The 12,842-nt window shown below is 39.5% G+C and overlaps 1 protein-coding gene across 1 annotated transcript; it reads right to left on the bottom strand.

Annotated features, from left to right (window-relative positions):
* On the bottom strand, positions 1–11,880 carry rbm25b (RNA binding motif protein 25b). Its single transcript, XM_014333343.2, has 17 exons — positions 11,736–11,880; positions 11,122–11,222; positions 10,698–10,915; positions 10,542–10,599; positions 10,243–10,403; positions 9,968–10,153; positions 9,779–9,862; positions 6,685–6,962; positions 6,271–6,388; positions 5,882–5,971; positions 5,290–5,363; positions 4,221–4,371; positions 3,591–4,002; positions 2,273–2,568; positions 1,953–2,051; positions 1,813–1,860; positions 1–270 (listed from the first exon to the last, which is right to left on the bottom strand). The coding sequence occupies exons 2-17, from the start codon at positions 11,198–11,200 to the stop codon at positions 178–180; spliced, it is 2,445 nt and encodes an 814-aa protein (XP_014188829.1). The 5' UTR covers positions 11,201–11,222; positions 11,736–11,880; the 3' UTR covers positions 1–177.
* Positions 11,881–12,842: the final 962 nt, after the last annotated feature.

The raw sequence follows: 12,842 nt of genomic DNA, 5'->3' as shown, positions 1-12,842 counted from the left end.
AAAAAAAAAAAAAAAGGAGAGCTAACAACTTGTGCAAATGTGAGAATGAGCAGAATCTGCAGTTACAGTCTGTACTGGTATGGTCAGTCACGTCTTCTGGGGTGACATAAATTCGCTACAGTATTATACACAATGAAGGTAAAGGAGAAGAGGAATTCATCTTCATTCGGCCAACGATTATTTTACCAGCCCAATCTTCTTTGCTTCAGTTTCATAAATGAGCAACCGCCACATCTTCACTATGAAGACCTCAGCTTCTTCATCAAGAACCTGACCCGGAACAAAAGGAAAGTTAGATATCGAAAGAAACTTAGAGGACTAACCTAAACTCATGACGTGTATGTGGAAAAGGTGAATATGTTAAAATACTGACCATGAACTGCTAATTAAAATACATCTCATTTGACATGGCTCTACTTGTGCCATCGAATGAGAGACATTAAAACATTTCAAGGCCAGTTTCTCTAAAGATCTTGAACTCTTAGTCAAATGTTACAATTTCAGTTGCCTTAAAGGGTTACATTTTTATCTGGCACTCACCTTGATCGATAAGAGGTGCGCCTGAAATCTCCCCTCATAAATCTCCCCCCACACATCTTAAATCAGATGGAACTAACATACTCTTCAGTTCATTAGGTACACCGTGCTAATACCTGTTGCACTCTTTTGCCTCCAGAATTGCCTTAATTCTTGATGTCCCTGATTTACTAAAGGCGCTAGAACCATTGCTCTGAGATTTTTGCTGATATGATGTGAATCTTGCACTTTTTCACATCTCAAAGGGTGCTTTCTTAGTTTGATATCAGGTGACTGGAGGCCCATTTGTGTACAGCGAACTCACGATTATGTTCAAAAAGCCAGTTTAAAATGATACGAGCTTTGTGACACATCCTCCTGGAATCAGAAGGCGAGTACACTGTACACGCATGGTCAGCAGAAATGCACAGGTAGGCTGCGTAGTTTAGGTGATGCTCAGTTGGTACTAAGGGATCTAAAATGGGTTTAGAAAATATCCCCATACACTATAACGCAACCACCATCAAGCTAAACTGTTGATATAAGGTAGGATTCTGATCCTACCATATGACTGCTGCAGCAGAACTCAAGATTCAGTAGATCACTCAATACTTTTCAATCTTCTGTTGTCTGATTTTAATGAGACTGTGTGTGATCCAAGCCTCTGTTTCCTGTTCTCAGCTGACAGGAGTGGTCTTCTGCTGCTTTTGCCCATTCAGCTTCACGGTCTGACACGTTGTAGTCATAGATACTCTTCTGCATACTTTATTTGTAACAAGTGGGAAACTTGAATTACTGTGGCCTTCATATCAGCTCGAGCAGCCTGGCCATTTTCCTCTGACAACGCTTTTGAACCCAGAGAACTGTCACTCACTGAATATTTTCTCTTTTTCAAACATTAGAGGTGGTTATATGGGAAAATCCCAGCAGATCAGCAGTTTCTGAAATATTTAGACCATGCTTGTGGCACCAAAAACTATGCTATGTCCAAAGCCATTTAAATCACCTTCCTTCCCCATTTTGATGCTCAGTTTAAATTTCAGCAGGCTGTCTTGATCAGGTCTACATACCTAAATGCATTGAGATGCTGCAATGTGATTGGTTAACTAGATATTGACATTAAGCAGCTGAACAGGTGTACCTAATGAAGTGTATTTTGGTATAATTTGATTGAGAAGGTTAGTAAGGAGGTTTATAATAAAAAAAAAAAATAAAAAAAAAACCTGCATCCTGGCAAGAAATACAATCACAGAGAAACCACATAAACAAGCATCTATAAACTGTGTCTTTGCTCACCATGGCAACATCGTCCAAGATAGTCTGCGGTGTACTGTGGGCCATCACCTGAAAGTACACAGAGGAAAATATCAGAAAGTTTACATTTTAATCGTTCCACTTTCTCTAAGACAGATGTCAACTAGTGACATGTCTATTACCTTGGAGCAGACAAAGTCCACTAACGTTGGCTCTTCCTCTCCGATGTACTCAATGATCTTTTTATTGATCCAGGGACGAACACGCCGTTCCATTAACGTCTGTAGGAAAAGGGATGACAAAGAGAAATATTCACCGTTTCTATATTATTTTTTAGCAATAAGCAGAAAATAAGGTTGTGAATTGACCCTCCTTGATCATTTAAATCCTGCGAGTAAAATATTCTTAGCACAGGTTTTCTTTTCTAACTTGCTTAATTATAAATGAATTAAAAATAAGACACACTCAGTGAGATGCCACAAATTGTCCCTCTTCTCCTCACCGTGTCAACCATGGACCAGTCCAGTGGGTACGAGAAGAGCTCGGGCTTTGCGGTGGGAATCTTTTCGATCAGGCTCTTGATGTGTTTGCGTTTCTCCTCAGCATTGGCTCCCTTTATGCTGGAAAGTCCAGCACCGTCCACCCCGAGGCTCTTGTCGTCATCATAATCCAGGGGCACCAGCTTCCTCTTGCGCGGCTGCTCATCGGCCTCTTCGTCATCAAATTTGTCAAACACGCTGTCCACCGGAAGCTTCTTCCTCTTGCCGGCGTTGGGTTGACTGGGGCTTCCCGTGGCACCTGGCAAGGACACAGAGTTTAACTACTGTTCTGTCTGTAGTTAAGGAGCAAGAATTCTGTCTCTGCAACCCCAGAGTTATTTAAATGCCCTTAACAGCATCTGAAAATGTTGAAACAATTGAAACACCTGCCTGACATTCATATAGTTCATATCAAAGCTCATATTCAGGCACATTACCTTGCAAAAATGTAGCTGATTAAAAACACTAAAAACACTGTCATAACTTCCATTTTGTTACTGTCAGATTAAAATTTTGATTCAAGAAAACATCAGATGTAAAACTGGAATTCTGCCAGATTTCATCTATTAAAGGAAAATTAGGTTTGATAAATGATGCCTGAGCAGATGACACCGATTAAAATAAGTCCCCTCTGTTTTTCAGACGAATTTCATGATTCATATTCATATTCCTCAGTCCACTAGATGAAAATTGAGGCTCTGCTCTTTAATTATCTGTTGCCATGGTGAATATTGGTATTTGAGCTCCATTGATGTTGGCTTTCTTTAAATACCAACACACACTCAAAGTGAAGACACTGAGGTGACAGAAACAATGAAGTGGACGGGAGTCAGAGTTTGTTAAACATGCTTTCTGGAACACGGCCTGATCCATGTAGGAATCTGTGTATCATAGATTTGTTCCTATGAAGTTATTTAGCTTCAAAATAAATTAAAATATAGAAATATCCTTTCCTTCAGTCCAATTCACACTAACCAAACAGTGTAGCAGGTACCAAATTACCTTGACTACATTCAGACAAGATCAAAACCTGAAGAAAAGCAACACATCACCCATTATTCTTTTTTTACCCTAAAACCAGTTTTAAACAATTATTTGTCTATAGAATGCAACTTAAAAAAATGCAAAAGACTTATTTCCTTGTTATGAATTTTTTTAATCACTTATTGAACATTTTGCTACTTTTTGCCCATCAACTAATTGATTAATGAATTCATATTTACATGGGTATGCTGTGTGTCTGTTCATCCTGTAATGAGGTAAAAGATCTTTTAGACTCACCCAGTTTCAGGCTGAGGCCAATCTTTGGCCGGTGTTCCTCTTGCGGAAGAGCCTCAGGTGGGGAGTTTTCATGGGGGATGATGATGCCACAGGGTGACTCTTCCCCGGGCGTATTGGGAGTCACATTTCCACTGGCTGATGACACAGAAGGCGCTGCTGTGATTGGTCGCATTGTGGGCTTTAGGCGTGGTTTCACGTCTGGGTTGTCTTCATCGTTGTCATAATCTTCCTCCTCACCCTCTTCCACCTCGTTGTCGGACTGGGGGGGTCGTGAGCGTGAATCTGCCCTCTCCTGCTCCTGTCGGCGCTCCCGGTGATCTCGTGAACCCCTGTGGCGCTCACGTTCCTCCTCAGGTTCTGGCTCTTGGACGATGGGAGGTTGTCTCAGACGCTCCTCCTCTTCCTCCTCCATCTGGACCAATAACAGGCAGATATGCAGAAAATAATCATCCAATCACAGCATTTTACAGAAAAGAAGGTCAACAGATAATGACAGCTAGACGTACATAATGTGCAGAGCGACTCAGACGATAAAGTGACCTTCACACAGACAACAGACAGCATGCCCCACTCAGCTCAGACAGATACAGGCAAACACACACATTTATATTACATTACAGACAAGCATACCCTGCGTAGCTCTGCGTCTGGGTCTGGATGTCCCTCGTCTAACAGCCTCTGTCTGATCTCTTCCAGCTCCTCCTTCTCCCTCTTCCTGTCACGCTCATCCGCCTCCATCTCCTTCTCTCGGTCTCTGAGACGCTTCTGCAGTGCACTGCCCCTAGGGGTCATACGGAAAATAACAGCTTTCAGAACAATGGCTGCAGTACTGCATGCGCTGCCATGAGCCACATGTGGGTCACACAGGATCTGCTGATAGTGAGGAGGCCCTATTGTGTATGCGCTGTTTTGTTTTGTTTTTTTATTTCTTACCCCCCAAAAAAAGGAAAAAAAAAAAGAAAAGAAAAAGAATAATAAGAAAAGAAATTGGCTTATTTAAAGTCCTGATTCTAATCAAATTTTGCACGTGTCAGGTCTGCTGATAATATACACATGTTATGGGCCACGTACATGGGTGAAGCAAAATGACTCTATAGCACCGTTCTGCAAAACAGGAGCCCCGCTGCTGTGTTGTGTGTATCTGTATAACATTTAATAAACATACGTAAAACAGCACGGTACACACACAAAAATAAATAAATAAATAATAAAATTAAATAAATAAAAACTCTTGTAGGTAAATTGCAAAGGATTTAAGTTTTCACTGAAGAGCGCCCCTATGTTGCCATAGAAAATTTCAATCATTCCCCATGAAATTTTAATTTCCTGTAATTCACTCATTAACCAAACTTCTCATGTTTGATAAGGGTCTGCCTCTGAACATGGGTATGGCAGTATTTAACTATAATCATAGACTAGTGGCTATGAATATGGTTACATATTGCCATCTGGAAATGTCATGTAAAACTCTTGCAGCCACTACCATAAAATTTTGAGATTGCTCATTTCCTTCACTGTATGTGTCAATATTAGGTTACATTCATAGTGCTGCCTGGTGGCAACAGGAAATCGGCAGTGTATGGCAAACAACATTATATGTATAGGAAATTTTTTAGAGTGGATTTATAGTGACCTATAATTAGCCAATTAGGATCCTGCATAAGTGCATTTGTTTTTGATGACCTGGGTTAACACTCACCTGTAATACTTGGGGTCATCTCTGTCATCATCATAGTCTTCAAGAAACTCTTTTAACCGTTTGCCTTCTTTAATCTAATGAAAACAAAGGACAAAAATGAACTTCTCCACAAAAATTACTCCTAACAAATTCTACCTGTCTCAATTAGTAAACTAGTAAACAGGGTGTGTTATTGGGTCTGTTAGTAAAGAATTCAAACTAGTAAGCAGGTTTAGTCTTCTTGCAAATCTTAAATTAAGTTTGGCGAGTACAAGGCTTAGGGTGCAGACCGTCTCAAAAACATACAAAGCCTCCAACTACCTGCACCCCGAGGTCCAAAGGTTTCTCCAAACAAGGCAATACCATTTCCAGAAAACTGATTAGTTTGAAGGCTGTGGCTCTGTGTGTTCATCTCTTATCTCTATTCTAACCTTTACCAGAGCAGGTTAAGTCTGCAGGGCAACATATCAATGTAGTCTGGTAATAAATAAACCACTTTAACTCTGTAACCCCAGAGTTAACCCCAAAGTTACTTTGCTATACAAATCCCTAGTTAAATAAATACAGTATGAACTTAACCTGTATAACCAGTGATCATTCAGAAGCCACTTACCATTTCTCGTCGGCGTTCATCTTCTCTCTCTGCCTCCTTAGCATAATCCCGTGCCTTCTTCCTCTCCCTCAGCTCCCAGTTTTTCAGCCGCTACAACAAATATATTGTCAGGCAAGCTGCAAACATCACACAAGAACTACCCCTAGCTAAGGTAAATGAGTAATACAAGGGCTGTTACTTTGCTAAAAATAGAAATGATGCTGAAGATTTATTGGATTTTTTTTGACGTATAAAGAATCATTTTAATTGAATTTTACTGCTTGTATTGACTTTCTCAGACAAACAGTTTGTATAGTAGGAAATAGAAGCTGTGACCTCACTGCTAGTAGGATAGCTTATATTGCTCTTCAGCGCATGGCTTTTATCATTTTTAGCACAGCCAGTCCCACCTCTTGATAGGCTGCTTCCTTGTCTCGAAGTTTCCTCTCCAGTTTCCTGCGTTCATATGCTTCTTCTTCATCCTCTTGGTCTCTCTTCTTTTCTCTGTCTCTGTCTCGGCTGACCTCCCTGCAACAATGAAATCATAGATACATTTTCTTTTATTTGTGACCATATAGAAACACATGGCAAATCCAAGTACTAAGGTGTTGATCAAGCATGGTACATAGTCTTAAGGAGTTTCATCAAAATGAGATGATATGAATTTTAACATTTCAATTTAAAATTCAAGCGGTTTCAATTAAATCCTGAGAAAATCAGCTTGCAGAAACTTGTCAGAATTCAGTCACCAGCAAAGTACCTGCAAACATTTGCATGTGTTTAATTGTAACATGTGTCTTATTATTCTGTTTTTTTTGCTTCACCTGGATCGGCTGCGGTCGGCACTCCTGTCACGGCTTCTGTCTCTCTCCCGTTCTCGCTCTCGTTCCCTTTCCCTGGTCCTGCGGTCACGGTCTTTGTCTCGGTCTCGATCTCTGTCTCTCTCACGTTCTCGTTCCCTCTCCCGTTCCCGCTCTCGCTCCTTTTCCCTCTCGCGGTCCCGCCGCTCTCTTTCCCGCTCTCGCTCTTTTTCCCGTTCCCTCCTTTCACGTTCAAACTCCAGCCGCTCCTTCTCTCGTTTATCCTTCTCTTCCTCAAGTTTCTGCAGAGTAAAATACAGACAGGTTCAGCTTATGCCACACAAGATGCAGGGAGCCCCTGCAACCAATTCACAGCTGTGCACAGATCAAGTGGTTTCCAGGTTTTGGTTTCAAAGATGAACATGCTCTTTGCTAATCAGCGCAAAGCTTGTATAAGAAGCCAGAATCCTAAATGAAAAACCAGGAACAATCAAAAAGCTCTCCCCCCACAGAGAGACAGCTTCAACATTAATCTAAAACTATAGGACAAAGTTTATTGCTTGAAGCCTGCAGCATAAACTACAGCTTAGCAAGAATAGAACTGGAAACCACTTTAATGGCCTTAAAGACCCGTGGAACATATCCAACTTGAGGCATTCATAACAAAAACAAACAAAAACAAACAAAAACAAAAGAAAACGCGGGAAATGACAATGCTTTTTGTCTCCTTAAGAGTCCTCCTCTCAGAACAAGGAAAACAAAAACAGAAAACAGGCATCAGTCTTTTTTTTGAACTAGTTGTTTGTGACTTACAGGTGTTGAACTATGGACTCAGCCCTTCGCTGCCCTTACAAGCCTTTTAAGTTAGGCCTGGGAGGAAAGCAGGTCACACGGTATACAAGGGAAAAATGTTATGGGATTCTGTCTTGCTTAAGCATCATCATTATCATCGTCATCAAACAACAACAGCCTTTCCTTCAATGAGTAACATGGCATTTGGCATTTTTGCTAAAATCAAAAAAATAAACATTATGAACATCAGTTATATTTCTGAACAGATAAATGAAATTGTAGAAACGGTCTTACCCCTGCAGAAGTCTTCAGGAGCTCTTCAGGACTGATTATTCACACACACACATACACACACACACCAAACTCTGGTTTTATGGACATCACACACAAGGCTTTAACCAGAATTCCTTTGCAGTTATACTGGCATCTGATGCAAAATAAGACTTTTAAAAACAAATGATTGAATATACTGAGCCTTAATATAATACTATGTTCATCATTTTGCATTCCTCTTACATTGGCACTGTTGTATTTGAGGTTAGATGGAAAATAACTTTACAAAGTTTTCTTGTACAAGTCATATGCAGTCAGTTGGTCTTTACAATGACTAACTAATTAAAAGCCTTGGGTGTTATGCATCTCAAGAGAAAGAAACGTGTGACATGACAGAGATAACATAGATGTTAATTATTTTAAAAATCTATAACGCTCCAGTTAAATTGTCTTTATATTATTTAATACCCTAGCTCTAATTCAAATCTATGATTTCACGTTAGGTGTTTTTTTCCTTTCTTTTAATACATTTCTTTTTTTTTTTTTTACTTACCTCTGCATTGTCTGCCAAGGCTAAATAAACATGCGACCATGTAAAAAATAAATTTAATTTTATTTATTTACAGTAAGCATGTATGGGTGTATATAAGCAGTAATATTTAGGCAAACTTATAATTATAAAGAAAAATCTGGTATTATTAAAACATTTTGCAAAAATACTTTCAGCATTTAAGCGCTTCCTTTAATTTTCTTTCCCCATAAAAAGCCTAAATTCACTCCCTGCAAAGTCACTCACTAAAAACTGATTAACCACATTAAATAATCATAATGATATTGAATTAAGTATGATTTCTTTTTTTCCTCTGGGGCTAAAAATCAATCAGCCCAAATATGGTAGGTCACAACAGGCAGCAGAAATTTCTCCCTTTGTTTAAACGCTGTTTTGGCAAGATCACGATTACAGCTGGAGGACACTTCAAGCAAACCACAGTTATGCATCCAAAACCCAACTAGATTGCTACCGTCCTTGTTGTTTTAATAAAAATTAGAATTTAAACAGTTGATTGAATAAACTCACTAACTAATCTAATCGTTCATAATAAAAAAATAAAAACTAATGCAGAGAGAGTAAGATATTTATCAAATGGAAGAGAGAGAAGAAAGAAATTCCACAACAAAACATACAGAGAGCACGTACCTTGTTAGTCTTCAGATCATCTTACTGCTGTGGAGAGGGCGCCCCCACCCCACACTAGAATAATAAGGCTACAGCCAAAGTCACTGCAGTAGTTACTGAGTCCTTGTGCTTCAACATGAACACCATTATGACAGACCATAATTTACAGAGGACTCGCACAGGTTCACTGACTCATCAGCTTTCGAGTGAAGCACCAATGCTGTCATAAATTCAGGATGATCTAGGGAAACTGTCTTTGCGTGGTGGAAAGGTTGGCTAAATCAAGGCCAACACACACACACACACACACACAACTGACAAGCACAGTTGCCCCAATGCAAGTCCTCAAGAGGGGGACGCCCAGTATATGTATATAGTAAATGAAGGCTGATACTTACATCCTATCCTGGCAACTTTTTCCAAAGCTCTGAGATTCATCTTGCTTTAGTCACCATATGATCACTATCATAATGGTGGGGTTTAATGAATAGATTAGCTTTTAAGTAACTTTACATCGTCTCCATGCATTTTTGTGTGATGAATGAAGATATGGATCTATAATGGTCACACCTAGATAGTTTGGCAATAGTGGCAGGTGTCAAATCACGCCTGAGAAAGGTGACAAGAATACACTAGCTGTCTGCCCACTTGTAGTGTTCAAACATTGAAAATAAAACATTTCATATAGTTTAGGGCAGAATAATATGTTTGGTGGTGTTGTTTTAGGGACCGCCAATCTATAGTAGAGTATGCATGTTACTGAGTTAGGGCAAAAAAAAAACAAAAAAACTGTGTCAACTAAATGTGCAAGCTCTAGGAGTGAACTGCTGTCCAAAACCTGAAATGTCAACTACAAGATCAAAGAAGCCACTTTACCTTGTGAGTGTCACGAAATTTACTAATCTCTCTGGAAATCAGGTCCCTCTTGTCCTCCTCCATGTCAATAGTGTTTATGTCATCCTGAGGAAAAACAACGCATTGACAGGTTGAAATAACAATGCTCACTTTCAAGCTAAGGAGTAAACAAAACAGTAGCACAAGTTAACAATTAATCAAGGTTAGCACCTCTTCTTTTTTCTCCTTTTTTCTCTTTCGTCGCTGGGACTCATCATCCTGTGAAGGTGCATTAAGTTCCGCAGCATATTCCCGCATCAGTCCATCGATGGCGCCCTTGATAATCTGATCTTTCTTCTTTGTCTCCTCATCTAACACTTCTTCCTCATCCTCTCCTGCATCTTCACTCTTTTTATCCTGTCAATGAAATGAGTCAAGTTTAGCAATTTTTCACCTTCTCTAGCTGCTGCAAACATTTATTTGAATTGCTGTTACAAAATTCATACCCCATTTGCAGTCTTCTTCTTGGCCTTCCACTCATCCAGCTGTGCTTTTGTCTTGGCATCAACTTTCACAAGTAGGTTTTTATCTCCAATCTGGAGGTCGTGAAGCAGGCGCAAGGCTCGCAGTGTGGACTCTGGCTCCTTGTACTCACAGAAACCAAAAGCTGGAACAAATATTGACATATAAATAGACATAAAGGCATGATCAAATGTTTATTTATAGACTGAATTGACGGTTTGCCATGTATCTAGATATTCTTCATCTTTTAATACCCATATACTGACTACATAATAAAAATTACCTTGAAGCTTGCCAGAGGCTCCTTGTACTCTCTTCCAGCTCAAAACAATCCCACATTTCTATATAATTACAAAGAAAAAATAAAGTTGTCAACTTAAGAGGGTGTCTGCCTTTGCTGGTGTAGTTCTACAAATAGAATGGGTGTTCCCCATCTTACCGCCAGCAGCTGTCTGATCAACATGTCTGAAGCCTTTTCTGATATGTTCCCCACAAACACTGTTGTGGTGGGGCCACTGTTCTCATCACTGTCTTTGGCAATCACAGCAATGGTTTCCCTCTTAGGGACTGCAGGCTTGCTGAGCACTGGTACTGAAGAAACCATTACTGCAGGTGTGGGGGCCATGATACCCATGTGAACTGGGATCATAGGGGCTCCTGAAACAGCCAAAGAAAACATGCAACAAGCAATTACACCATTTTCACTTAAGATCTATGACTGCAGATTAGTAAAACGATTCTCAAATATTTTCAGTAATGTAGCGAATTTCAACTACCTTAGGTGTTGCGAATATGCCTCTTAATAATGACATTGTGGTAAACCTGAAACAAAACAGGTGAACGCCAAACAGAAGGGTGCTTACCTGGGGGGAAGCCTGTGTACTGAGGAGGGATGCCTGGAGGTGGCAACAGCGGCCGATTTAAATGAGGGGGGAAGGACATTGTGGAAGTGAACTGGACCAACCTGAAGAAAGAACCAAGATACCCGTTATCAGCAGCACCAGATGTGTAATTAAATCAAGTCCTCTAAACAATGTAAATTAGAACAAAGAGCCAAACTTGTAAAAAGATTAGTTTAACCCAACAACACTATAAGTGAGAAAGCACAGCGATGTTTATTGGTATCTAGTCATATGAATTTGAAGTACCCGTCGGTGACTTCTGCTGCCCAGCAGCAACAATACTTAAACTTAGCTTAGCTCAATGGGATGGAGTTTGTAGGGTGACTATTATAAAGTCCCAGGAGCCACGTATTGTTATTGTGTTACAACGAGTTAATTTGTTCACTGTTTATGCGGCCAAAAAACTAGCAGCTTAGTTAGCTAAAGCTAGCACCGAGCACGCTCCAGTGTCCCCGGCATTGACTTAGGCTAAGCTAATATTAGCGCAACCTGGCGTTACTTAACAAACAACACTCAACTATTAGCGGGCAAAGTTAAAGTTCAAGATAAATCTACACATGCCCAGGTATACATACCTTTAATCAGGCGGTGTTTAAAAGAATAAAAATACTCTCAGAAGGTTAGTAATTGTGAAAATTCCTCTAACGTTCCAAATGTTGGATTAGCACGTTGGCTAGTCGGGCCTTCAAAAAAAAACCATTTGACGCAAGCGCTTTACGAGCAACACTACATGAGCGCTTGCTTTGTACACCAAGACTTGACCACTGGACGGAGTTTACTAACGATACTAGTATCTACTGCGGCAATAACTGTACTACTATTATTACTAGCATTAGAGTATAGTTTTATACTAGTATTATAATATTAACATCCATAAGAAAAATCACTACTCTTATTATTATTAATATTTAGATAGCATTCCTAAAGGTCGTCTAGAAGGTTAATGAAACATAAAGTTAGGGAGCGTTTGTCGATGTTGAAGGTTTGCTGGGTTAAAAATAGATTTCAATACTATAAGATAACTCCTGCACTTGTATGTACTACTTTGTGGAAATTTTAAGACACCGTCAATTTAGATTTTTATTTAATTACATTAATATGTAATCCAAAGACGTAGTCTATTATTTGTGCATAGGAGATCCTCCATAATGTCTTTTACGAATAAAATAATAATTTTGACATCCGACAGAATAAATATCTGAAGATTAATTATTTATTTATTGCATAAGCAGCGTTTTGGTTTTGTTTGTTTGTTTGTTTGTTTGTTTTGTTTGTGTGTTCGTTTTGTTTTGTTTTTTGTCGGTGCCTCTCCGAGACAGCGGCTGTTATGTGAAGACTGCGACTGACAACGCGTGACGTCACTTTAGGCGGGATTTTCATGGAAAGTGCTAGAAGAAACGAAGCACACCCTGCATGTTTTTGAATATTCCTCCATCAGATTAAAAAGATCCAAAGTATTTGTTGGTCTCTCGGGAAATTAACAGTATACTTGTGAGTTTTATTGACTTTATTTGTTAGACTGATTTAAATTCTACATTGATAGCATATCGCGGCAGCTCTGGAAACTGGTATAAAATAGATCGGTTCTTACAATACTTTCGTTTTTGGTTTTAACGGCCACAAGATGGCAGCAATGATGCGCTTGTCTCAGAAATAAAACTGTAATACTGTGTTTTCCAGAT

Source organism: Haplochromis burtoni, unplaced genomic scaffold, assembly GCF_018398535.1.
Source record: "Haplochromis burtoni strain Fernald_Lab_line unplaced genomic scaffold, NCSU_Asbu1 Contig_47, whole genome shotgun sequence".
Taxonomy (NCBI): Eukaryota; Metazoa; Chordata; class Actinopteri; order Cichliformes; family Cichlidae; genus Haplochromis; species Haplochromis burtoni.
Note: the sequence above shows the minus strand (reverse complement) of the source record. Positions and strands in the feature narration are given on the sequence as shown.